The 23,912-nt window shown below is 43.7% G+C and overlaps 2 protein-coding genes across 14 annotated transcripts; one reads left to right on the top strand and one right to left on the bottom strand.

Annotated features, from left to right (window-relative positions):
• The first annotated feature begins 806 nt into the window (after positions 1–806).
• Positions 807–11,904, top strand: gtpbp3 (GTP binding protein 3, mitochondrial). The gene is made up of 10 exons (XM_007902981.2): positions 807–869; positions 2,151–2,307; positions 4,168–4,264; positions 4,771–4,829; positions 5,308–5,373; positions 5,873–5,982; positions 7,008–7,089; positions 7,814–7,995; positions 8,759–8,987; positions 10,191–11,904. Exons 1-10 carry the CDS (start codon positions 814–816, stop codon positions 11,673–11,675), a joined length of 2,523 nt encoding a protein of 840 aa, XP_007901172.2. The 5' UTR covers positions 807–813; the 3' UTR covers positions 11,676–11,904.
• ankrd45 (ankyrin repeat domain 45) lies at positions 6,009–23,525 on the bottom strand. 13 transcript variants are annotated; one of them, XM_042335132.1, is made up of 7 exons: positions 23,491–23,508; positions 22,056–22,157; positions 20,844–21,177; positions 19,078–19,245; positions 18,656–18,750; positions 17,974–18,112; positions 6,009–6,721 (listed from the first exon to the last, which is right to left on the bottom strand). In XM_042335132.1, the coding sequence occupies exons 3-7, from the start codon at positions 21,160–21,162 to the stop codon at positions 6,639–6,641; spliced, it is 804 nt and encodes a 267-aa protein (XP_042191066.1). In that variant the 5' UTR covers positions 21,163–21,177; positions 22,056–22,157; positions 23,491–23,508; the 3' UTR covers positions 6,009–6,638. The 13 variants fall into 13 exon arrangements, with proteins under 13 accessions (XP_042191066.1, XP_042191065.1, XP_042191063.1 ...); XM_042335131.1 differs by lacking the exon at positions 23,491–23,508 and adding an exon at positions 22,499–22,544; XM_042335129.1 differs by lacking the exon at positions 23,491–23,508 and adding an exon at positions 22,488–22,541.
• Between the last annotated feature and the right edge of the window lie 387 nt (positions 23,526–23,912).

Raw genomic sequence — 23,912 nt, 5'->3', positions numbered from 1 at the left:
ACATAAAACTGCCTTTAATAATAATAATCCTTGAATTTGATATAGCGCTTTTCACGTCGGGAGGACGTCCCAAAGCGCTTCACAGAACACACTGTAAAGTGAATTGACTGTATATTTGTGGGCGAACGTGGCAGCCAATTGCGCACTGCAATGTCCCACAAACAGTTGTGGATTGAAAATGACCGATTTATTATTGTGACTTTAATTACTTCGTTCCATTTGACATCTTGTATTGTCCCTTCCGAGACCTTTCTTTTATTATACTTTTAAAAACTGGCACACCCACTTACGTTTGCAATTTCCTCCTCACTGCTCCCGGCTCCCCCCCCCCCCATCACCCTGCCCAAGTGACCAGTGTCCGTGTGTGAGCCCCCAAAGGGCAGTGAGTGTCGGCTGCCCTGAGCTGCAGGGCGCTGCGCTCGGCAGTCACTACGCTTTGCACGGATTGTTAATTATCATTGACTGTAAAGTGTAGTGACTGTATATATTAGAGGCAGAAGCAGCGGCTGAGGGCAGACCCGGGGGGGGGACCCTGAGCCCTTTATCTCGGTGAGGAGGGGGGGGGAGGACCCTGAGCCCTTTATCTCGGTGAGGAGGGGGGGGAGGACCCTGAGCCCTTTGGGTGAGGAGGAACCAGGTGAGAGCTCGGGATTGGAATTTGGGAACGATTGCTCGTTGGACAGCAGATTGGGTGGGAGGTGCGTGTGAGGTGGTGGGTGGCGCTGCCGCTTCCCGTCGCCAGGTGGCGCTGTGCGGGGAGTGGGAATCACAGCACTCCCCCCCCCCCCCCCCCCCCTCCCTCCCCGGGTGGCCATGTCTTGGGTTCGGTTCGGCGCTGCCCCAGAGCGGATCCTGAGGGCCGCGCTCAGGTCGGTTTGGGGGGTTCAGTCGGGGGACCCATCCCCTCAGGTTCTCCGCCTGGGGCTGGGCCTGGAGTTGGATCCGAATCCAACCTGGTCCCGGGTTCGAGTCCCCAACCCGCCCCCGCGCTCCCTCCTCCCCCCCCAGTGCAGCGCGGCCGAGGGGGTCTCTGGTGCATGTTCACAGAGCTCAGGTCCCACGCTGCAGGGGGTGGGTGGGGGGGGCTCCTCGGTACATTACACGCTGCAGGAGGACTTCTGGCGGAGACCATGCACCCACCCGGGGTGGGGGTGGGGGTGGGGAGGTGGGTGGGGAGGAGGTAAGCGGGTGGTCCTCGGAGCTGAACTGGCTCCCGGGTGACCTGCTTTGACGAGGGCGTGTCGGAATCGAGCCAACCCCTCGTGGTCCGGGTGGTCCGGTTCCTGATCCAGGCTGGTCCACAACATCCCAGGGCACTGCCCATGCCAGCCCGGCCCTGCCCAGCCCGGCCCTGCCCGGCCCAGCCCGGCCCTGCCCATGCCAGCCCTGCCCAGCCCGGCCCTGCCCAGCCCAGCCCTGCCCATGCCAGCCCTGCCCGGCCCTGCCCAGCCCGGCCTGGCTCATTGGAAGGGCAGTCCAATCACTGGGGTGGGGTGGTCACGGAGTGATCTCACTGAGCTCCTGTTAACTCTTCGAGAAAACGCACTGACGGGGGTGGGTGGGGTGGTGTGGGGTGGTCCTCTCTGTGCAAGCGGCACGACAGCTCGCCAGACAGCAGTATCGATGGCAAGCTGTGCGGCTTAGCCGATCAGACTCCAGCAGTTACCCCAACGCGCACTCTGGGTCCCCAAGCTTTGGCTCTTACGAACCCCGTGCCTAATGCTCTACGGAATTGGATAAGCGGGATGCATTCCCTCCAGGGAGAGATCTATCTGAAATTCCCATGTGTAGGTGGGATGCGTGGAATTCTCAGTTCGGTTTGGATACTCAAGCATAGTGATAGGTTTCCACGTGTGTCAGACACTTGGCTGACCCCCCGCCCCACCCAAAAAAAAATTTTGCAGATAAAGTATCAGTATTTTCAGGAGAGGAGTTCTGACCTCCCCCCCCCCCCCCCCCCCACTGGGGCTGCCTTTCAGAGTTTGCCACTTTGCTGGTGTTTTATGGTTGCTTGCTCTCTAATGCAGTGCCACGTACAGTTATTCGTTTTGTTACATTGAGTGAATGAAATGTTGTTGGCAGACAGGCTTTGTGGTAGTTAAATGCTGTCCTTATTATCAATGTGGCGTTAAGCTTCTCTTTGTCCACAGGAAGAATCATTCATTGAGGCACCAGCTAAGACTGGCAGCCTTGGGTACCAGCCATGCAACACGTTCAGGCAATTCCTACCATGCAGCATTATGTACAGAGCTGAACAAACCTTTGGTCGTTCAACAACTGCCTTCAGCTGTGCTGAAACCCACTGAGGTACGATACAGAGAGAGCTGGGTGGGTAAGATAAGGTTATTTTCTGCTAGCTGGCAACCCTCGGACTGGATTACGTCCTAAATTATAGAAAATAATGTTGGGGATGAATTAATTTTTCTAACCCAAGCCCTAGGCATATAAAAGAACCCTGGATGATGATGCTTTGAATTATCTGATTGAAATATAGAACAAAGTATTGATGTTGGTTATCTGCCATATTGCAGGAGTCGTGCTTTGTAAACAGATAATTAATTCTATTATTCTCTCCTGGCCTGCAAAATCACATTTCCAAGTAGCTGATAGGGAATCCCATTGACGGCCTCAAGGGAACCTCTGCTGTAGACACAATTGCCATGTATGTACAGACAGTGCGATCGATGGCAAGCCATGCAGTTTTAGGTAGTTAGACTCCAGCATTACCCAAACGCACGCCCTGGGGTCCCCAATCCTTGGCTCTTGCCAACCTGCGCCTAATACTTTCCGGAATTAGGTAAGCAGGAATTTGTCCCTTCGATTATAGAGTGCACAATCCATCCCAACAATCTGTCTCTGGAACTTCCACGTGTAGATGGGATGCATGGAATTCTCAGCTTGATTTGGATACTCTTAAGCCTGGTGATGGGTTTCCACAAGTGTCAGACACTTCTCCCCCCCCAAAAAAAAGTGTACATGTAGCAGAGATTAAGTCACAGGCTTATCTTTTGAAACATGATGTGACACTCATATCTAGGTTGACATTCACTTCCAGCACTGAGGGAGTGCTGTATTATCAGGGATGGTGCTTTTTTGGATGAGATGTTAAACTGAGGTCCTGTCTGCCTGTTCAAGTGGATGTCAAAGATCTCATTACACTATTCAAAAAGAGAATGGAGTTTTTCCACAGCATCCTGACTATTAATTCTCCTGATAAATAGAACATTCTTCACTTTAGGACTATCAAGGTCATGATTATGGGTTTAAACAACAATTTAGATTTATTGGGTTCAAACAACAATTTAGATTTACATAGTGCATTTCACGTTAGGGGAACATCTCATAACGCTTCACGTACATGACTGAGTCCAAGCTGGAGAGTGAGTAGCTGAAGTAGAGGGGCATTAAAGTTAATTTGATCACTCATTCCACAGTTGTTTGTGGGACACTGCTGTGCACAATTGGCTGCCACGTTTCTCCAATAAAACACACAGTCACTACACTTTACAATATATCCTGTGAAGCACTTTGAGACGTCTCAATAAGGCACTATATCAAATGTGATGATTATTTATTATGAGTTAGACAGGTGAAGAGGAATATTAAAGATTTTGGGCAACGAGCTGAAGAGTGGAATTAGCCGGGTGATTCACGTGGAGAAAAACACCAGTGCAGTCTTAATGGGCCATATAGCCTGTTTCTGTAACATTCCATGATACCCGCTGCAACTGATAAGGTCTCGTAGTGTAGTGGTTAGTGCACTCTCCTCTCAAGCAAGAGGATCCAGGTTCGATTTCTGGGCAGGGGGAAACCTTTGGCAAGTTTGCCTACTCTACACACCTCTGTTTACCTAGCAGTAAGTTAGAACCCAGTTGTTAGTCGATTGGCAGATCGCTTTCCACGGGTAATAATCCCTCCTTAAAAAAATGTGGTCACTCAAGCAACGACTGCTTGTAGGACACCCCTGTGCACATTTAGCTGCAGCATTCCACCCACAAAATATACCGTCACTACACTTCACAATATATTAAGGCGCTATATCAAATGCAAGGATTATTAATATTATAAGTTGGTGCTTTCCCAGAGTTGCCGTGAACCGACAGAGATGAGTCTTTTTTTCTCTTTGATTGCTATTTGAAGCTATGTGGCCTCATGTATCCCGTTCAGGTGCGAGTGGACATTCATTGCTGTGGTGTGAACTTTGCTGACATTCTGGTATGTCAGGGCCTGTATCAGGAGAGATGGCCGACCCCCTTCACTCCAGGTAAAGCCACTTTAGTTGTTCTAACCATATTTATTCTACTAATGCAATCTCTCTCATGGTTATAAAAATTCAGAATATGAGTATGAATTCTGAGCTGCGGGTAGGCAGGTGATCAATGTGTGTGTTGCCTGCAGAGTGGTGAACAAGGGGAAAACTTGCACAGTGAGTTCCCAATCTTGGTCTTGAAATAAAAAGGAAGGAGCAGAGAAGATTGTTGATCCTTACCTTGACTTTTCATTGCTGGTTTCATTTTTTTCCTGCACATTTGGGGATGATGTGTTGCAAATGTGTGGTGTAATCGGGCTCAAACTGTTTGTTCAGTCGCTGTGATCAGAGAAAAATTGCTTGAAGGGCCTCACACAGTTGTAAAGTGAATGACCTAATTGCGTCAGAAACTATCCAAGGGACAATGCATTCAATGAATGAAAAGCACTTAACAGGATTCCTGTGAGTGGTTTGAGAAGATATTCTCAGGATAAACTGTTTTACTGTTTCTGGTTCTGCAGGAATGGAGTTTGCCGGATGTGTGGTGGAGATTGGAACAAGTGTCACAACTGTTCAAAAGGTAACAGTGCTAAGGAAGGGCTTTCCTAGATAGCTGGGTTGGTAAAGTTATTACCTGTTGTGATACAGTGGTTATCTCAGCCTGCTCATGCTAAGTTTCGTGGTGCTAGCACGTTCATGTGTAACCTCGTGAGAGGTGATCCTGGTTGTTCACAATCTGTTTGGTTACCAGAGGTATCAGGCGAATTGAATCCTATGCACACCAGTAAACTTTCCAGAAAGGGTTATTGGTTAATGATCTGCAGTGAGATCCCTGTAGCTTCCAACCACCTCACTAGTTAAGATTTCCCGAAGATCTGGGATTGAACCTGGGACCAACCTGGTTCATATGGCCCAATACGACATTGGGCAATGCCTTTGCCAAATGAGACATCATACAAACTTTGCTCCTTAATTTACTTTCTGAAATGTACTTAGCATAATTTACTTTCTGAAATGTACTTAGCATAAACATGACATTCACATTGAGTTTTGTTCAGGGAGAACGTGTGGTCGGTGTGAGCTTTAAAGGAGCGATGGCAGAAGAATGCATCATTGACCAGAAGGTAAATAAAAGAGTTGGGGGAGGCAACAGGGGGAGATGTGGTGCTCTGTGTCTATACGTAAAACAAATTGACAAATCACTGAAGGGAAGCCACATGCAGGTAAATCCTACTGAAAGTGGATTAACGTGAGCCTCGGTCCTGGGAACCTCCCAGCTCCTGGGAACCTGCCATTCCTGTGTTCTAATCCAAAATACAATGGAGCCTTTAAAAAGAACCCTTTTTTTTTGCATTTGATGCATGCGGAAACCCATCATCGTGCAGTCACAAAATATACAGTCAATCAGCTTTACAGTATAGCGCTTTAAGACGACAGGTGGGTTGAACATCTGTCTCCTGTCACATTGTGCTAAAGGTGGTGGGATGGTCTTATAAAACAATTTGAAAAGAAACACGGTTTAATATTGCTCAGCATTGCTGTGATGCATTGAATAGTCAGCCGACACGTTATGAGTCTGCAGTCCTCTGTGCTATTGTGACACGTGTTTCTGACCCACTACAGATGCTGTGGCCCATCGGGGCAGAGCTTCCCTATGAAGTGGCCGCTTCAATACCTGTATCGTACGGCACGGCTATTTTGGCACTTGAGCACCGAGCACACACACAGCCGGGGTGAGAATTGACTCTGTCCTCGGGTCAGTTTAAAAACAGATCAATGTGACAATCTTGGGCCCCAAATCAAAACATTTCCCCAAACCATATCTTGCTGTACATCTCCCACTCTTCTCTGTATTTCCCCTTTTCATCTGGAGGTAATGATCCACACAAGTGAGCGCTGTGTTTGTGTGTCTCTGGACGGTACATGTTTGCAGGCCAACCCTGTGCTTTCCAACATCCACACACTTTACAGTAGAGGCTGTTGTCAGGAGCAGGAGCTAGGTTTCCACTGTCACTCTGGCTAAAATCATCTGGCTCAAGACAGATGAGATGATCTTAGGATGGCACAGGATCACTACACTTTGCTGTTGTGCCCTTGGGATTGGGAGAACAGGCAAAAAATCTGCCTGGATTCTTGATCTTGCCTGTCAGACAATCAATATGTTAGAAAATAGATTGACACAGCTGGTCAATGAAGCTGAAGCTATAACATCATTTAAAAGAGAATTGGATAAATACCTGAATTAGAATCACAATAAGGGGTTCAGGAAAATAGAAGTGTATTACAGTCGATGGTTCCAGTGGGGGAAGCTTCTACGTACAGTGCTGAGCCGATGGGCCGAATGGCCTCCTTCAGTGCTGTGAAACTTCCATAATTCAGTGTTTGGCTATCAGTTTAGGGTAGGCTTGAAGTTGGCTGACACGCGACCAATGGGTGTGTGCAGGACGGGGTCAGCTACTGGCTCCATAGAACCTGGAGAGAAGAGAAACTCCAGGTCAATAATATAGTACTAGTTTGAGCCGCTCTTCCAGAAAATTGTTGTAAGATTATTTTAGTATAAAACAGCAACCTATGGGGAGAAATTCCATCTGAGTCTGTACGTTTCTCTTAAGGACTACCGAAAATCAACTTCAAAGTTAAGACTCAATTCAACAAATTTTCACATTGTAGATGCTGTAAAATGTTCGTTAAATGGAGTAAATCCAGCCTCCCCACCCCGTGCCCTGTTGCTAACCTGCGCTGTCTGTTGCACTCTCAGGGAGACGGTTCTGGTGACGGCAGCAGCTGGTGCAGCAGGACTTGCAGCTGTGGACATTGCTTCACACGTTCTAAATGCCCAGGTCTGAACCCTTACACATTTCAGTGGGTTTAATTACCAATGGTCTTTTGTGCTTCTCCTCGCCTATGGTACAACTTGAGAAAACCACAGGTCACGTATAGAAATAGTCTTTGAATTCTGGACAGTGCACAATGATAGGATGCAACCTGAGTGGTTCAGTGGCCGAGAACAGCTATTAATCCCTGGTTCTGGTTTTAATCCGCCCCAGAGTAACGAGATGAAGGCCTTGTTTCTCTCTGATGGTCTAACTGAGCATCGGGCCACTCAGCCCAGTTTAGAATTGCCAAGGCCCAGGGGGATGGTTGGAAGAAATGTTTTCCTACAGAACGTTAGATAGAACATGGAATGAATGTTCATCACAAGTGGTTATTGAGACTGAGAACATAACAACCTTGAAGAGGGAATTAGATAAACATTTGAAGAGAGAGAATGTGAAAGGGCAATGGGAAAGAGCAGGCAATGGGTTAAGAGTAGATCGCTCCAGTGGGGGAGCACCAGTAGATAAGCTGAATGGCCTTCTTCTGTGCTGTGATTTCTATCATGGTAAAATGCACATTGCTAATCATATTGTCCCTTCTCTGAATTTTGATTTACATTTGAGAGATCTTTGCAGGAGGATGGAGTGTGTAATTGTGTTCTCAAAACCTCAAACACGTAATCTACCTGTGCCAGTGAGCCCTTGTGTTATGTCAGTGAGTTTGGTTTCTGTTTGTTTTGACCTGCAGGTCATTGCAGCTGTGGGGAGTGATGAGAAGTGTGACTTGGCTGTGCAGCGAGGGGCCATCGCAGCCATCAACTATACCACCCAGAGTCTGAAAGAGGAGGTGAAAAGGCTGACTGCAAATAAAGGGGTGAATGTGGTCTTTGACGCCGTAGGAGGAGACATTTTCAAAGAAGCTCTCAGCAGGTATTTCCCAGAGATTATATGACATTAATAAAGGAGGCAACAGTGTGTGGTGTCACGGTATCTAAAAGGAAAGAGCCACAAGCTATGGTGAAAGGATAAACACTAACATCTCAGCAACACGGGTTCAAACCTGGTCCAGACTTGTGGAAGGAAATCTCCTGATAGTTGGATCCTTTGATTTGACAATTTTCATTCTGTTTCAGAGGTGTCAAAATATCCCCTAAAGTGACACAAAGTTGCAGTCTCCATCGAGTTCCATGTTTTAGCCAATATCGGGAACGGATATGTATTCATTGCAGGAGAGAGTGTTCAACTTAGCTTAAGGCTCAGGCACGTGTTTGGAGCACAGCAGTATCTCTGTCGCATCTGTGTTCCATTTCCTCGTCCAGCAGTTACCCCAAATCACACTCTGGGGTCCCCAAGCCTTGGCTCTTGCCGACCTGCGCCTTATACTTTCTAAAATTAGGTAAGCAGGATTCATCCCTCCAGGCAGAGTGTGCCATTCCATTCCAACAATCTTATCTCTGGGATTTCTATATGTAGGCGGGAAGCATGGGATTCTCAGTTTGTTTTGGATACTCTTAAGCATGGTGATGGGATGATGGGATTCCACATATGTCAGACACCCAGCTGGCCAAAAAGAAATTACTCCAATTTGGGAGTTGGATTAATCCTAATGCATTAAATACAGGAGATTGCTGTTAATGAGTAAATCTCCTCGATTTGTTTGACTTCACCTGTGGATTGTGTTTCATTGTCTCAGCCTATCTTGGGAAGGCAGAATTCTCGTGGTTGGGTTTGCTGGTGGTAAAATACCCTCTGTGCCTGCCAACCTACTGCTTCTGAAGAATATTGCAGTTAAGGGCGTCTACTGGGGCAAGTACGGCCAGCGATGTTTCCCGGTCTTCTCCAGGTCCATCGGGTCAGCGATCCAATATGCTCAGGAAGGGAGAACCAAGCCTTTGATTGGAGCCATCTATAAGATGCAACAGGTAAATCTCTCCCATTACTTCATAGTTCTCTTTCAATAAAATGTTTATATACTAAAATGAGTTGAGGGCATAAACGGTTAGTTTGCCGCATTGGGTAGTATTATTGCTTCTAGGTCAGAATGTTGTGGGTCCAAGCCTTGTGACTTGAGCTTAGTTTTTAGTGTTACATTCCAGTGCAATGCTGGGGGAGCACTGTATTGTCAGAGGTGCTATCTTTCAGATGAGACATTAAACCAAGTCAGTCAAATCCCTTAATAGTTTTCAAAAATATAAGGGCATTTCTCCTAGTGTCCTGGTAAACAATTTTCCCAATTAAATAACCACAACACATGACAGCAAGTGCGTTGAGACTATTTAATGAGATACGGTGCTATGAAATGAAAGCTCAGAAGTCCATCTTAACTACAGCAGATGGCACTAAGCAGCCCATCCTGGGAAAACACTGCATTCAATTGTTGCTCTGTGCTTTTGGATACATCCACCAGAACAGTGTGCTTAGAATCCGATCATGCTCGTATTATTGCATGGTTTCCACTGTGTGAGGACTCAGAGTGCTGATATCATGGAGCAAGAGGGCATTAGGTGAGCGCGGGAAGCTTCTGCAAGCAGATTAATTGGACAAATCCAAGATTGGGATTGTTTTAAGGATTCAATGAAAGGGAGAAAAGGCGGGAAATGGGATTTAAAAACTATTCCTGACTCAAAATAATAAAATGGCGGAGTAAGTGTAATGGGCTTTTTCCTATGGAAAGTGGAATGGTTGGGGCCATGGATTCTGTAAATCCTGGGGAAGTGCCAATTCGATGTAAGGAGCTGAGATAGGGGGAGTGAGTGAAGAATTGATGGATGATCTGTAAGGAATTTATATATGATATGGGCAAGTGAGATATGAGACTTAAAATTATCAGCTCGTTGGGATGTCCGCCTGATATGAAAGTGCTATTTCAATGTAAATCTGTTGTTCTGTGTTGAATATACTAATAAAAATGCTTGCCTTTGATATAACACCTTGCCTTGTTGTTGAGAATTTTCACAGAATATACTGTAACGTGAATTGACTTGTGTATTTTAACACTGATATGGTTGGTATTGAGTCTGTAAGCGTCCAGCATGTTCATTTGCCTATTTTATTTCTCCTGCTACACACAAGGTATCCATTTTATTCAGTGATTTAGTAAACCAGTCTTCAATTTCTTCTAACAGCCTTGTTTTCAGGTCCGCTGCATGAGGACATGGTGTTCAGGCGCCCAAGAGACCCACACGATTTTTGCCCTGAGCTCAGGTCATGGCCGGTGTGGGGTCGCTGTGATCCGAGTTAGTGGCCCTGCCAGTGCTACTGCACTGAGCCGCCTGACTGGCCAGAGGCTACTGCCCCCAGCCAGAGCTGCTGTGCTCCGGCCAATTGTGGACCCCGTCTCTGGGGAGCGCTTGGACACGGGGCTGGTTCTCTGGTTCCCAGGTCCACACAGTTTCACCGGAGAGGATTGCTGTGAGTTTCATATTCATGGCGGATCAGCTGTGATCAGTGGAGTTCTGAATGCTCTGGGACAGTTACCCTGTCTGCATCCAGCTGAAGCAGGTGAATTCACAAAGCGTGCTTTCCTGAACGGGAAGTTGGACCTGACCGAGGTGGAGGGCTTGGGGGACCTCATACAAGCTGAGACCGAAGCCCAGAGGAGACAAGCCTTGAGACAGATGGCTGGAGATCTGGGTCAACTCTATGGTCGCTGGAGTCAGAGACTAATTCGATGCCTGGCTCATGTGGAAGCTTATATTGATTTCAGTGAAGATGATAACATCGAAGAGGGAATCCTTACCGTAGTTGACAATGATGTGAACTTATTGCAGACAGAAATTGATGGCCACTTACGTGACAGCCGTCAAGGTGAAAGGCTCCGGAATGGGGTCCACGTTGTGATTGCTGGGGCCACTAATGCTGGGAAGAGCAGTCTTTTAAATATAATCTGTCAGAAACCCGCTGCTATAGTGTCGCCCATAGCAGGGACCACACGGGATATTGTGGAAACAGCTCTGAACATTGGAGGATATCCTATTCTTTTGAGCGATACAGCGGGGCTCCGAGAGAGTACTGATATCATTGAACAAGAGGGCATGAGGCGGGCACGGGAAAGGCTTCGGCAGGCAGATATAGTTGTGGCGGTGGTTGATGCCACGACGCTCCCATCAGACCAGACTGATGCAACCCACTTTCTCCAAGACTATCTGAATGAAATGATCCTGGAGGGATCCGATGTACAACAGGTGGAATCCAATCTGAGAGAGAGGGGCTGGATCCTGGTTTGTAACAAGAGTGATCTCACACAGGCCCCAGACTTGAACCGGTTGCAGGCGGCTCTCACAGAGCATGGCCTGCCTCAGTTGTGCCCACTCTCGTGCAAAACTGGGAATGGTTTTGAACATTTTCTGTGTGTCCTCAGCGAAAAAGTTGAAAAAATGTGTGGAAATCCGTTGGTCGGTAATCCAAGCCTAACCCAAACCCGTCACAGGCTTCATCTCCGGAAATGTTCTGAGGACTTAGCACAGTATCATGGATACCGGGAGCTGGATGTTGTCCTGGCGGCTGAGCAGCTGAGGATGGCATTGAGACAACTGGGAAAAATCACCGGGAAGATCGGAGCAGAAGAAATCCTTGACGTCATATTCAGGGACTTCTGTGTTGGGAAGTAAACATTTGTAAACTTTCCAGTGAGCTGTTACTCACAAAGTTGGGAAACCTTGAGACATCGTCATTAGAAAGAGCTACTGTTTCAAGCTACTTATTAATTTAAATTATTGATTAAATGTTTATGGTAAGTTTCTTAGAATCTTGTGATGTCTGGTCAGCATATACCAATTCTGAATGCTAGAGTTTTTTCATAAATAAGAGTGCACTGTTTAATAAATTTCTAAGACCTTTCTTTAAAACTATCTTTTGGTCACTTCTCCAACCTAAGCTCAGACACCTGTGAAGCGCTTTGTGACTTCCTCCTGATGTGAAAAGCAAAATATGAATGTAATTGCTATTGCAATTTAAAACGTGAAAGGAGTTTTTTTTTAAAGTGTCTTGGTCAACAATTCCTGAGATTAAAATATTGTTCTTTCATTTCATGGCTGTTTGAGGACATTGCTGTCCAAAAAATGGCTGCTTCATTCTCTTATAAATACAGTCACTCCACGTTACAGCCAAACTTTTAAGAGCTTTGGGCTATTTCAGCACGATAAGGTGCTGTACCAAATACAAGTATTAATATCAAATTTGAAAAGACATGCAATGGTGTGTTGGAGGAATCTTTCAGTAACCATAGAATGCACTGATCTGGATTTAGATTAATGCTAGTGATGTGTTTAAAGGATCATTAGCTTTCAGACAGATGTTTATTCAGCAGATGTACAGGACTTCTTCAGTTCTGACATAATAATCCTTGTATTTGATCCTTGTATTTGCCTTTCAACAACAACAAGATTACATTTGTATAGCGCATCTCACATCAGGAGGACGTCCCAAGGCACTCCAGAAGGACACCTCAAAACACTTCACTGGATTCACTATAAATTGTAGTGGCTGTATTTTGTAGGCAAATGTAGCAGCCAATTTGCAATGTCGGACAAAGCCAGAATGATTTAACAATATTAAATTAAATCCAGCACCAGATGAATTAATAATAATTATCTTTGCATTTTAATATAGTGCTTTTCACATCTTCTAGACGTCTCAAACTTTTCACAGAAGATACTGTAAAGTGAATTAACTGGATATTTTGTGGGTGAAACGCAGCAGCCAATTGCGCACAGCAATGTCCCACAAACAGTCATGGATTGAAGTGACCAAATTATTTTTTTGTTGAGGGATTATTATCAGGTGTACACTACCGTACTGTAGTTAAGTCCAACTACAGTACAGTAGTGTACTACTGATTCTTATGTCGAAATCCAACAGTACTAATCTGGAAATAAATGAGTTTAATGAGGAAGTCTTGCCATCAGAAACCTTTTTAAAATCAATTTGCTACAAGGAAATATCAGTATCCTTCACCTCCTGTTCATTTGTGCCAGTGTTTTAAAAATCTAATGAGCTCTGATAATGTAGTATGTGATCACACCTTACTTAATCTGTCTTGAAGTAATTACGGTCCAGGAGCTAAATCAACATTAGAAAAGCCAAATTCATATAATGTATTCCATCGTCTGAACTGTGCATGCATTCTACTTTCTTACATGGTTGGGTCAAGGTTCTAAGCCAACACGCTTGATAACGAATGTTTCTAATATAACGAGTAATTCTAATGCATTGTGGAGTCCTGTAATGTATTAGTTAGAGGCGAAACCTTAGGCAAGTTTCCTTCCTCCACACGTCTCTGTTTTCCAAGCAGTAAGTAGGTTGTTAATCAATTGGCAGATTGCTTTTCTGGGGATAATAATCCCTTCCAAAAAAAATAATAATTTGGTCACTTGATCCGTGACTGTTTGTGAGACATTGGTTTTACCCACAAAATATGCTGTCAATTCACAAGATCAAGAATAAACGTAGAATACAGTTGTGGAGATCGTCAATTTGTCAGGGAAGTACCTTGCCATGGAACAGGATGATGAATTCGGAACCATACCCTTTGCAATTGTTAAAAAGATTGTACTTAAAATTAAGCAAATACTTTGTTGAGTAATGCGATTGGTTGAGTTAGCGGTAAGTTTACTGAATTTGTAATTTTCTAGGTGAATGAAGCCTTTGAACATGTGCTACAGCGTAAATCCACTGGGAAGGTCATCATTGCCATGAAATGAATGTCAGTGTGGCTAAACTGGAGGGTGACTGCAGGCAAGTTGAATTAGGAAAGACCTTATTCTGCTATCTGAATTAAAACTGTCTTTCAAGACAACAAGCCTGCAGGGTTAGCCTTTGGCTTGCAAACATAAATTTAAATTTGTATTATCTTAGAAAAACATTAATAAAATAATTTAATGTTGGTGGTAATATTCTGCAAACACAATCAATAGATGATTTTACCAATAATGTTTTGTGTTTGTGCTTCAGTGCAAAAATCCGTTGGAAAGGAATGGAACAGGTTTGAGACTCCCAATTTCCAATATTAAACTTCTGAGCTGAGGCTTTGGAGAAGTGGAGATTTAATTCTTAAAATCCTACAGCACAGGAGGAGGACATTCGGCTTCTCATGCCTTGCCGCCTCTTTGAAAGAGCTATTCAATCAGTATCACTACCCCACTCTTTCTCCATAGCCTTTATCGTTAGAATAGTTCTTATCCAATGGGAGGGAGAATTGACCGATTTCGCCCTCAGTCCAAATTTAAAATTTTCGCTACCTTGTTGTTGGAAGCATCCTGAGAAGCCTTGGTATGGTTAACCTGCTGACTTCTCAGTTTGGAAGTGCTGGGATGGAACACAAAATGTTAAAACAACACAAAATTATAATGTGCGAAGATGATGTGGAGTTCAAATTCATTCACACAACACTGCTGAGTTCCTCATTATTCCACGTTCCTGGGAGACAGGAATTTGCGCAAACACCAGTCTTAAGGATTTAATCTATTTGGAAATTAAGAGTACAATACAGATGTAACTAATTGACATGCTAAATTACTGCATATATGTGATATTCAACCAATAATGACAATGTTCTGTGATGCTAGAGGATGCAATAATCCAAACAAAGCTATTATTAAAGAGAGAAATTGTCCCATTAGACCACTTTAAATCTGCATTGATATCATTTTTGTTTATTCATAACTTCAGTTAGGGAGAGGTTATTGCTGACAGTTAAACAAAGGTTCATTTGCTCGACCGTGTGAGGGAATTAAATTCTTATTAGTACAGAATCCTTCAGTGATGATTGTTGTACAAACTGTATATTGTTTTGGGAGTTCTCTCACATTACTAAAAGCACATTCCTGCACTTTCCTCTTCCAATCTCGTAATTTTGTCATGATATAATTTCTATATTTGGCACCTGCACACCAATGCGTATAGTTTTGATTTTTGGATTAAACTTTAAATATTAAAATACTATATAAACAGAATCGTTTATTGAAATGTTTTCTTTATTAAATTTGGAATCATTTAATAGAGGACGAGGGATACAAGTGCACGCAACCTAATAAATATCTACATAAATGTGGCCATTAAGTCAAGTAAGGAAACATTGTCAAAGCTGAGCTGTAGTTGATTTACAGAAGGAGATATTCATTATTCACCCAATGAATGCACAAATTGGTTTCTAACTGGCATGGCTCAGGAAGAAACAGCAAAGGTGAGACAAGATGTTTTAAGCATTTTAAGATTCCTATTAGAAATATTAATGTGACAAATAACATGACAAAGCAGTTTTGAGTGATATTTTTATTGGCCTAGCTGTGACATTGTTTCCTCACGAACACTTGTAGTAGGTGTGTATCAGAGAAAAAAAATTGTTGCTGTTTTAGACCACTAAATATTTTGCTGGAAGCTGCTTTATGTCATTTTGTCACTTTAAATATCACACTAGAAGGTTGGACCACCCTGGTATAAAGTATAAGGCTACACATATTTCCCTTTCTAACTGAGACAATTATGTGGATTCTTAATATCCCCCTTCAACTCTTAATTAATTCATATTCGTATAATTTCCCACTGCAAGAAAAATAAATTCAGAGAAGGCAAATGGAACATTCAAATAAACCAATTATAGATAATAAAACAGGCTGAAAAGTAGATGAAAATAGTTGTCCGGAAAATGATGGGTCTGATTTTTTCCATTTTGATTGCAGTATTAAGCCATTTGTACAAACTGTCATGACTTAAAAGGCATTTTAAAGATCTCTGGAGCTGTACAGAAAGAAACAAATATAATAGTAATAATCCTTGCATTTGATATAGCGCTTATCACATCTTCGAAACATCTCAAAGCGCTTCGCAGAATATACTGTAAAATGAATTGACTATTATTGTAGACAAAATAATATCCTGTAACGTGAATTGACTGTATTTGTGGGCGAAACACGGCAGTCAATTGCGCACAAACAGTCGTGGATTGAGTGACCAAATTATTTTTTTTAGGAATTATTACTCCCAGAAAAGTGAACCACCAATTGACTAATAACCGGGTTCCTACTTACTGCTGGGTAAATAGAGGCATGTGGAGTGAGGAAACTGGCCCAATGTTTCACGCTGCTGGAAATCAAACCCAGGACACTCTCTTGCGAGGCGACTGCTCTAATCACTGAGTTACAGAACTCCATGAATATCAGTTCATATCTGACTCAGTTTGCCCAGCAACTAATTGTTTTGTTCAACTTTGTGAAGAAGCGACCAAAGGCATAAGCAAAGGTTTTTAGAAGGATTCTGAAAGAAGTAGGGGGTTGAAACAGAGATTTGGGGAGGGTTTCAAAGTGAGCCTGCAAAGTCCCAGAAAAAACACCTGCAAAGAAGAGGCAGAAGAGACAGAAGTGTGACTGTTGGAGACCACAAAAGTTGGGTGACGCAAGGGCATGGAGACATTCGAAAAACGGAACCAATAACCTGAAGACGATTTGCTGAAGAATTGAGAGCTAGTGGAACCTAACAAGGATGGAGGTGATGGGCTTACAGAGTCTCGTGTGGGAAATATTATGTGCTGAGTAACATGAATGAATGTTGCGATAGAATATTGTAGAAGTATATATTTTTTAAATATATATATATAACATTACAGAAGTATATAAAGGCAAAACCTTAGGCAAGTTTCTTTATTCCACGCCCATCTGTTAACTTAGCAGTAAGTAGGAACCCAGTTGTTATTCAATTTCCGGGGATAATAATCTTTTCCAAAAATAGTAGCAATAATTTGGTCACTCAATCCACAACTGTTTGTGGGACACAGCTGTGCGCAATTGGCTGCCACATTTCACCCACAAAATACTCAGTCACAGCACTTCACAGTATATTCTGTGAAGTGCTTTGAGATGTCTCAACGATGTGATAAGGCTATATCAAATGCAAGTATTATTATTAAGTACTAAAAAGTTTTCAACACCTTATGATCATGCTAAGGTAAACCAAGGCAGAGCTCGTACTATAAATGTAACATTTAGTGGTTTATAGCCATGAACTGAAGAAGTGATTTTACAAAGTAACTGATCTGGAAAAAGAAAGCCTTGACTGTGATTGAATGAACCCTCAAAAAACACTTTCATAGGAAGATTAACATTCAGGGCAAGGAGACTACACATGAGGGAAATAAAAAATCTCTCAACTCTTCACCCAAAGTGAATATGAATTCACTCCCACTATTCAACCGAATCTATTATTTTCTACGGATGATATCACCTTTGTGCAGTTTTGCACAAGATTCACTCTCTTCCCAGGAAACATTAGGTTATCAATAGAATATTAAATCATCTGTTTACTTACTTATCCCTACAATCTTTCATACCATTAACTCAATATTTATCATGCTCTCTTACCAATGAATTAATTGTAATAATCCTCATGTCACACGTTGGCTCCAGCCAACCTGCCTGTGATACTCTTCCAAATCAGTTTAGCAGGGTGTGACTCTCAAGGGACATTCCATTCTAAACACAGGAATTTCCATGTGTAAGTGCCATGCACTTCAAACTAGTTTGCATACTCTTAAGTATGGAGATGGATTTCCTCCTGTGTCACATGCAACTGACCAAAAAATAAGATTAAAAATAATAAACTTGCACACCCCAACCCCATTTCCAAGGTGCAATGTGTTCCATGTTCATTGTGTTTGACTCTGGTTCACTGGCTTTACATTGCTTACTAATCTACTGCTGGTGTACCACTGTTGAAGTTAAACTAAAAAGGAGCCCCTACTACCCTTCTCAAAAAGCATCCACATAGCCTATTGGGAAAAAAAGTACTGCTATTTCGTCCTTTATTTTTTATATTGTCTTGAGTAAGGATAGAGAACCAGCCAAGCAGAATAAAACTAATTAGAAAACTGTCCTAAAGAATCTCAGGCCTTCACAACCGCTTTGGTTTTGTACTTACAAGCAGTTAATATTTTGGAAAAGATAGATTCCAGGGTCATCTCCAGCTGTTCCTTTTGTTGCATGAATTCCTGCGCTGGTACATTTTGGGACGATTGCAACCAATCAGATTTTACACGACAGGCATTCAAGCAGGCAGTCTGTGAGAGAGAGCGAAAAGTCTCTGAACCCATAAAATTTAATGTAAATCTTCTCGAGATGTTAAACCAAGGTCCTGGCTGCCTTTTCAGGTGGACATTAAAGATCACATGGCACTATTCAAAAAAAGAAGGGAGTTTCAACAATCCTGGCCAACAATACCCCAAATAAAAATTGAAAACTTTCACGGCTGTTTGTGGGACACTCGGGTGCGTAATTGTGCTGCCGCGTTTGTCCACAAATATAGTCACTCCATTTCACAGTAAATCCTGTGAAGCATTTTGAGATGTCCTTCCGACATGATGAGGCACTGTACTAAATGCAATGATTATTATTAAAAAACTTTCCTTTATTTGAGTGTTAGAAGTGAAACCAGTCTCAGGAGAGCCGCACTTACTGTTGACTGTGCTCAGTGATTGGTTGTGTGTTGCAGGCTGAGGGGGCCTGTGGGTTTCACTCATTCCTTCTTATTTGTACCGCCCTGCAGTAACTGATGATCTAATGTACAAGTAAATGTACAGTATAGTTTCTAGCTAAAAGCTTACCTTCTCTTGCTTGGTCAGCTTGGCCTGCAGCCTAGTAGGATCTGCCACCGTTTCTTGGATATTGGAAATATACAACTCCAACATCAGTTTGGCCTCTGTATAAATATAAGCACAATGCCAGTAGAGGGTGTTGAAGAAGAGCAAGAAGCAGGAATCATACCCTCTCAGCCCTGTCTGGGATTCAAACAACTTTTCGTCCATAAGTTGCAGCCCTATACATGACACTATTGGGACTGCCCACAAGCTAACTTGCTAACTAGAAACTAAAACTTTCTTTTGCAATGATGTATTTTTTTTACATTACTTACCAGTAGTGTTAGACAAGTGACATTCTAAGTCTAATAAATTGTGGGAAGCAGAATATGTATTCTAGCTACTATTGGCTGTAGTGCAGTCTCACTCTCCTGCAGGCCATTTCTCACCTGCCCAATCTAGATATTCCGCACAATCAGTCTTTGAATAGCGGTGAGCGATATCTTGAGCTTTTTCACCTCTGAAGGTTTTTTCCTGGATGTCAGCTCCAAGTTCCACCAAAGTTTTTATGCTCTCCAGTTTTCCCCAGGCTGCGGCACAGTGCAAAGGAGTGTATCCTGTTAAGCAGAAACAAAATACTGTCAGACTTATTGTGCAGAGACAATATGATCCTGAAAAACAACTTGCATCAAATATTCATGGCATATAATCCATTAATTCCAGTTTTATTTATTTTTAAAAGGATACAAGGTGTTTGTATCCTTATAAAAGTTAAAATTAATAACACCATTATAATACTAAAAAACCCTTGCATTTGCTATCACATCATTGAGATATCTCAAAGCGCTTCACAGAATATATTGTAAAGTGGATTCATTGTATATGTTGTTTTGGAAAGAGGAAGGGCTGAACAAAAGCACTGTAGACCAGTGAGTTTACTATCATCAGAGCAACTGAAGCACTGGGATAAGTATGAGCTAATCAGGAGGAGGGAGGTAAGCAATGTCTTTGTGAAAAGTAGGTCATGTCTGACTAACCTAACAAAACTGCAGAAGTATCAGAAAGAATAGGATGTATAAGAAAATTAACTGCATTTTTATAGCAAGTTATCATGTTGAAACATCACAAGTGCTTTGAAGTAATAACTGTCAAACAGTTAAGGTTGACAGTGATTAAAGTGAGTTTGGGAGTAGAGAAAGCAATAAAAATGGTTTGTTGGATTCTGTGCTTCATCACAAGCGGATCTTAATATAAGACAATACTATAGTACTACAATTGTGGTCAGGCTTTGGAGCCCTGTGTTCAGTTTTAGATACCCCATGTTAGGAAGGATATACTAGTCCTGAATCCATCTTCAACTGGATCATACCTGGGTCGAAGGAATTAACTGATGAAAACTGAAATTTTGGGGGGTTGCATTTCCTTGAGCAGCGGGGGGGGAGAGGGGGGGAAGGGGAGTTGTTAAGGGGTAAATTGACTGACATGTTTATGATAATAAGCCTCGCATTTGATAATGCTGATGTCTCAAAGCACTTTACAAATGATTGCTGTATTGTAGGTAGTGATTGTATTTTACAGAAAATGTGACTGCTAATTTGCATATGTAGTCATGAAGTGAACCAATTTTATTTGGGAGATTGTTGACCAGGACATCTGGATAAACTCCCTTCTGTATTTCAAATAGACCAACAGGATCTTTAATGTCCATCTGAATAAGCAAAAGCCCTTGTTTAATGTCGCATCTGAAGGATGACACATCCAAAAATGAAACACAACCCCAGTACTGCATTGTAGTGTCAGCCTGGACCAGGGATGGCCAACATTACTCATGGATGAAATAGTCGCATGTTCACCATCCCTGGCTTACACTATGAGTTGAAGCCCACACATGCGGCTTGAACCCACAATTTTCTGACCAGAAGTGAAGCACCTAAATTTATGATATTTTCTTCACACAAAATGTGTAAAACACTGTCCAAAAAAGGCAATACATTCATAGTCAATTATGGTATTTAAAAGGGAGATATAACTACACATTCTCCATTCTTGTGTGTAGATGCATTATTGTTTCACAATCCATATCTGGAAAAGATGTGTGTGACACTGTGGCATTGGAGTTGGCCTAATTAGGATGCACAGAGCACATCAAATGAGGAACTAGAAATATTCACACAAGCAAAGGAATGAAGAGACAAATGAATAATGCTCACATTACCTCTGACAGTTTTCATATTCACATTAGCTCCTAGTTTCACCAACATGGTGATAATTTCACAGTGGCCCAGCTGGGAGGCTAAGTGCAGGGCAGTTTTGCCAAGATTATCTTGTGTATTTAGTAATCTGGTTGTTTTCTCATTATTATGATCATCTGTGTCAACAAAGAACTTCTGGAGTTCCTCGCTGTTTCCCATCATTACTGCAGTCAAAAAGTTGTTTATGTTCTCAGCCTGGGGATCTTCTTCATCCAACAAGCTCTGATTCTCTGAGTGTAGCTTTTCAGACGTAACTTCAACATAATCATCCGTTTGTTCCATAATTAAAATGTTTATCTAACAAAACAAGGATAGTAACAAAATAACCATTTATTTGATATGCAGGTATTTTTTCACGTCATCAAAACATCTCAGGGTTTCACAGGATTTACTATTTATAGGTGAATGCAGTGGGCCATTTGCGCACAGTAATGTCCAATAAACAGCCATGAAGTGAATGATCAATTTTGGATGGTCAGAGCACTGGGAGAAACTCCCTTCTCTTTACAAATAACGCCATGCGATTTTTAACATCCACCTGAACAGGCAGACGGGACCTCGGTTTAATACATCATCTGAAGATTGGCACCTCAGGCAAATGTAGTGCTCCCACACGCATTGCATTGGTGTCCGCTTAAACTAGTGTCGCCAACCCGTGGCCTGTGGGACAATTTTGGTTGCAGAGGGGTCGTCAAGAAATGGCCAGCCGAACACCTGCAAGTCAGTACTTTGTTTCTGGTAGCTATGGAGCCGCGGGCATAGATGTTATTTGGTTGGCTGTCCATAAAGATTGTCGACCACTGGCCTAAACTGTGTGTTTATTTGTAGAACACATGTAAACATAAAAAAGTGATGCTCTGATGGGTGTGTGTGTGTGGGTGGTGGGTGGGGAAGGGTAGTTGGGTATTCTGGAGAGAAAATTTGATCTGAAAAGGCTTGTTTCTGAAAGCGGGGTGGGGGGGGGGGGGGCGGTCTCGGATCCTCTTACACCTTTTACAAAACAGCTTTACAAGACAGCGGAGGAGCTGAAATAAGCTGTCAGAGGCGCATTTCGTCTCCTCGCTCTCCATCCATGTCACCGAAGACGTGGCACCGAACGTGGCGGCGGATCATGATCTGCCATGAAAACGATGGCGCTCACGCACACGCGCGCTCACACGCACACACACACACACCGATCCTTTGGACGTCTAAACACAAATACAATTAAGGTTCTTTTCTCAGTGCAATTATCCTAATTCTGCCACACGTTTGAGTTGCTGCCTCGATGCACTGCACTGCAGAGAGAGAGAGAGAGAGAAAGAAAAAAAAACATGTTAGGGGAACAGCAGGACTCTGTGAAACGATGGCCTGGGCAGCTCAGAGACGAGCGGATTTCTGCTTCGTAATAAACATAACCGGGACTGACTGAGGCGGTGTCCGGGGCAGAGCAGAGAGGGCAGACAGGGCAGGGCCTGGTGGGTGGACAGTGAATCCCTGGGCGGCCTCGTCCCTCCCGCTCTTCACCACCTGTTAACCTGACCTGCCGCCGCCGCCTCCTCCTCCTGTACCCTCCCTCCCTCCCTCCCTCCTCAGCCCCCGTTGCACCGTGTGACTCCCGGTCTGACCTGAGACTCACTTCGCCTCTGAATCCCCGCCTCAGGGCTCCCGGCTCTCACCATGGCAACGCCGCCGCTGTGCAACGCCTAAAAGCGTCCCCGGCCGCCGGAAGTGGTGCAGCAGCGATTGGGGTCCGGCTCCAGGGAGGGAGGGAGGTTGGTTGGTTGATTTGACAGAAATGTTCCCAGATTGGGCGGGTTTTTGTTGCTGTACCTAAAACCGGCTTTGTCCAGGTAGCCTTAATTTTACAATTTTTAAAAAAAAATGTAATCATGTGGAACGTCCCTCCCCCTCTTTGAAGGAAGACCTTTTCTTACAGTTTCAAAAGCGCTCCTAAGCTAAATCAGCCACTCCGCAACCCATAGCAGGCACCGCATAACAATGGACTACTTTTGGGCTCCCACGGTATTTGGTTGACTTTGGGCCACGCAAAGGTATTTTAATTTCTGGACACCTTGTGGTTGGCATTGTTTGTCTGGGAGGAATGGAAAAGAGCGATGACCTCTGGCCTGCTCCATGTTCCCAATCCTGCCCGCCCCACCGTTGGCAGTTGGGCCTTCAGCTATTCTGCCCTCACCCTCTGGTTTACAAAATACAGCCATCGTATGATAATAATAATAATTGCATTTAATATAGTGCCTTATCAAGTTTTTAGAGACGTCTGCTGTACGTTTTGGCTGCTTTAGCCCACAAAATATACAGTCAATTCACTTTATTGTATGTAGAATATAGCAGCACATTCTGAGAAGCGCTTTGAGGCGTCTCGAAGACGTGATAAGGCACTATATTCAAATACAAGGATTATTATATTATTATAAAGCGCTTCACGGAATATCCTGTAATTGTATATGTTTTGTGTGGGTGGGTGGGTGGGTGGAACGCAGCAGCCAATTGTGCACAGCACAAACAAGTGTCCCACGAACAGCCAGTGGATTGAGTTACCAAATTATTACTATTATTTTAAACTGATTCAGAGGTGGAAGAGAACAGACCTACTATCCCCCTACCTACCTGCCCGTACCCTCCGTTCCTCTGGCTCCGGTCTGCTCCACATCCCCCGCCCCAACCGCCCTACCATCGGTGGCCGAGCCTTCAGCCTCTCAGCCCCGAGGCTCTGGAACTCTATCCCCCAGTGCCTTCGCCGCCTCCTCCCTTTCCTCCTTCAAGGCCGGTCTCAAGACCCTTCTCTTTGACCTTCAGCCTTCAGCTCCCCTCTCGACTCTCTACCCCCTCCTCGCTCCTTCCCTCCCCTCACCCTGACCATTTCCCCCCCAATGCTCGGGTCCTGACCCAACTGTCCAGCGCCTTGGGACGTCCTCCCGACGCGAAAGGCGCTCTGCAAATGCAATCGTGTTGTTGTTGTTGTTGTGATTTGCTCTGTCTGGTGAGCGCAGGACTGCGCGGCGAGCAGTGCGCCTGCGCGGGGAAGGCCT

This window comes from Callorhinchus milii, unplaced genomic scaffold, assembly GCF_018977255.1.
Source record: "Callorhinchus milii isolate IMCB2004 unplaced genomic scaffold, IMCB_Cmil_1.0 Scaffold5, whole genome shotgun sequence".
NCBI classification, from domain to species: domain Eukaryota; kingdom Metazoa; phylum Chordata; class Chondrichthyes; order Chimaeriformes; family Callorhinchidae; genus Callorhinchus; species Callorhinchus milii.
The sequence above is the reverse complement of the archived record's forward strand: the minus strand, read 5'-3'. Positions and strand labels throughout refer to the sequence as shown.

Bases quoted from the DNA above. Each gene is read 5' to 3' on its own strand.
- gtpbp3 (XM_007902981.2), top strand. From the start codon at position 814: ATGTCTTGGGTTCGGTTCGGCGCTGCCCCAGAGCGGATCCTGAGGGCC. The intron at 4,265-4,770 runs GTAAAGCCACTT...CTGGTTCTGCAG, and splicing joins GCCGACCCCCTTCACTCCAG to GAATGGAGTTTGCCGGATGT. The intron at 4,830-5,307 runs GTAACAGTGCTA...AGTTTTGTTCAG, and splicing joins GTGTCACAACTGTTCAAAAG to GGAGAACGTGTGGTCGGTGT.
- ankrd45 (XM_042335126.1), bottom strand. From the start codon at position 22,541: ATGGTGAGAGCCGGGAGCCCTGAGGCGGGGATTCAGAGGCGAAGTGAG. The intron at 21,178-22,487 runs GTCAGACCGGGA...TTGTTTTGTTAG, and splicing joins AGAGGCGAAGTGAGTCTCAG to ATAAACATTTTAATTATGGA. The intron at 6,722-17,973 runs GTAAGTACAAAA...TCTTCTCTCCAG, and splicing joins TTCCAAAATATTAACTGCTT to GTTCTATGGAGCCAGTAGCT.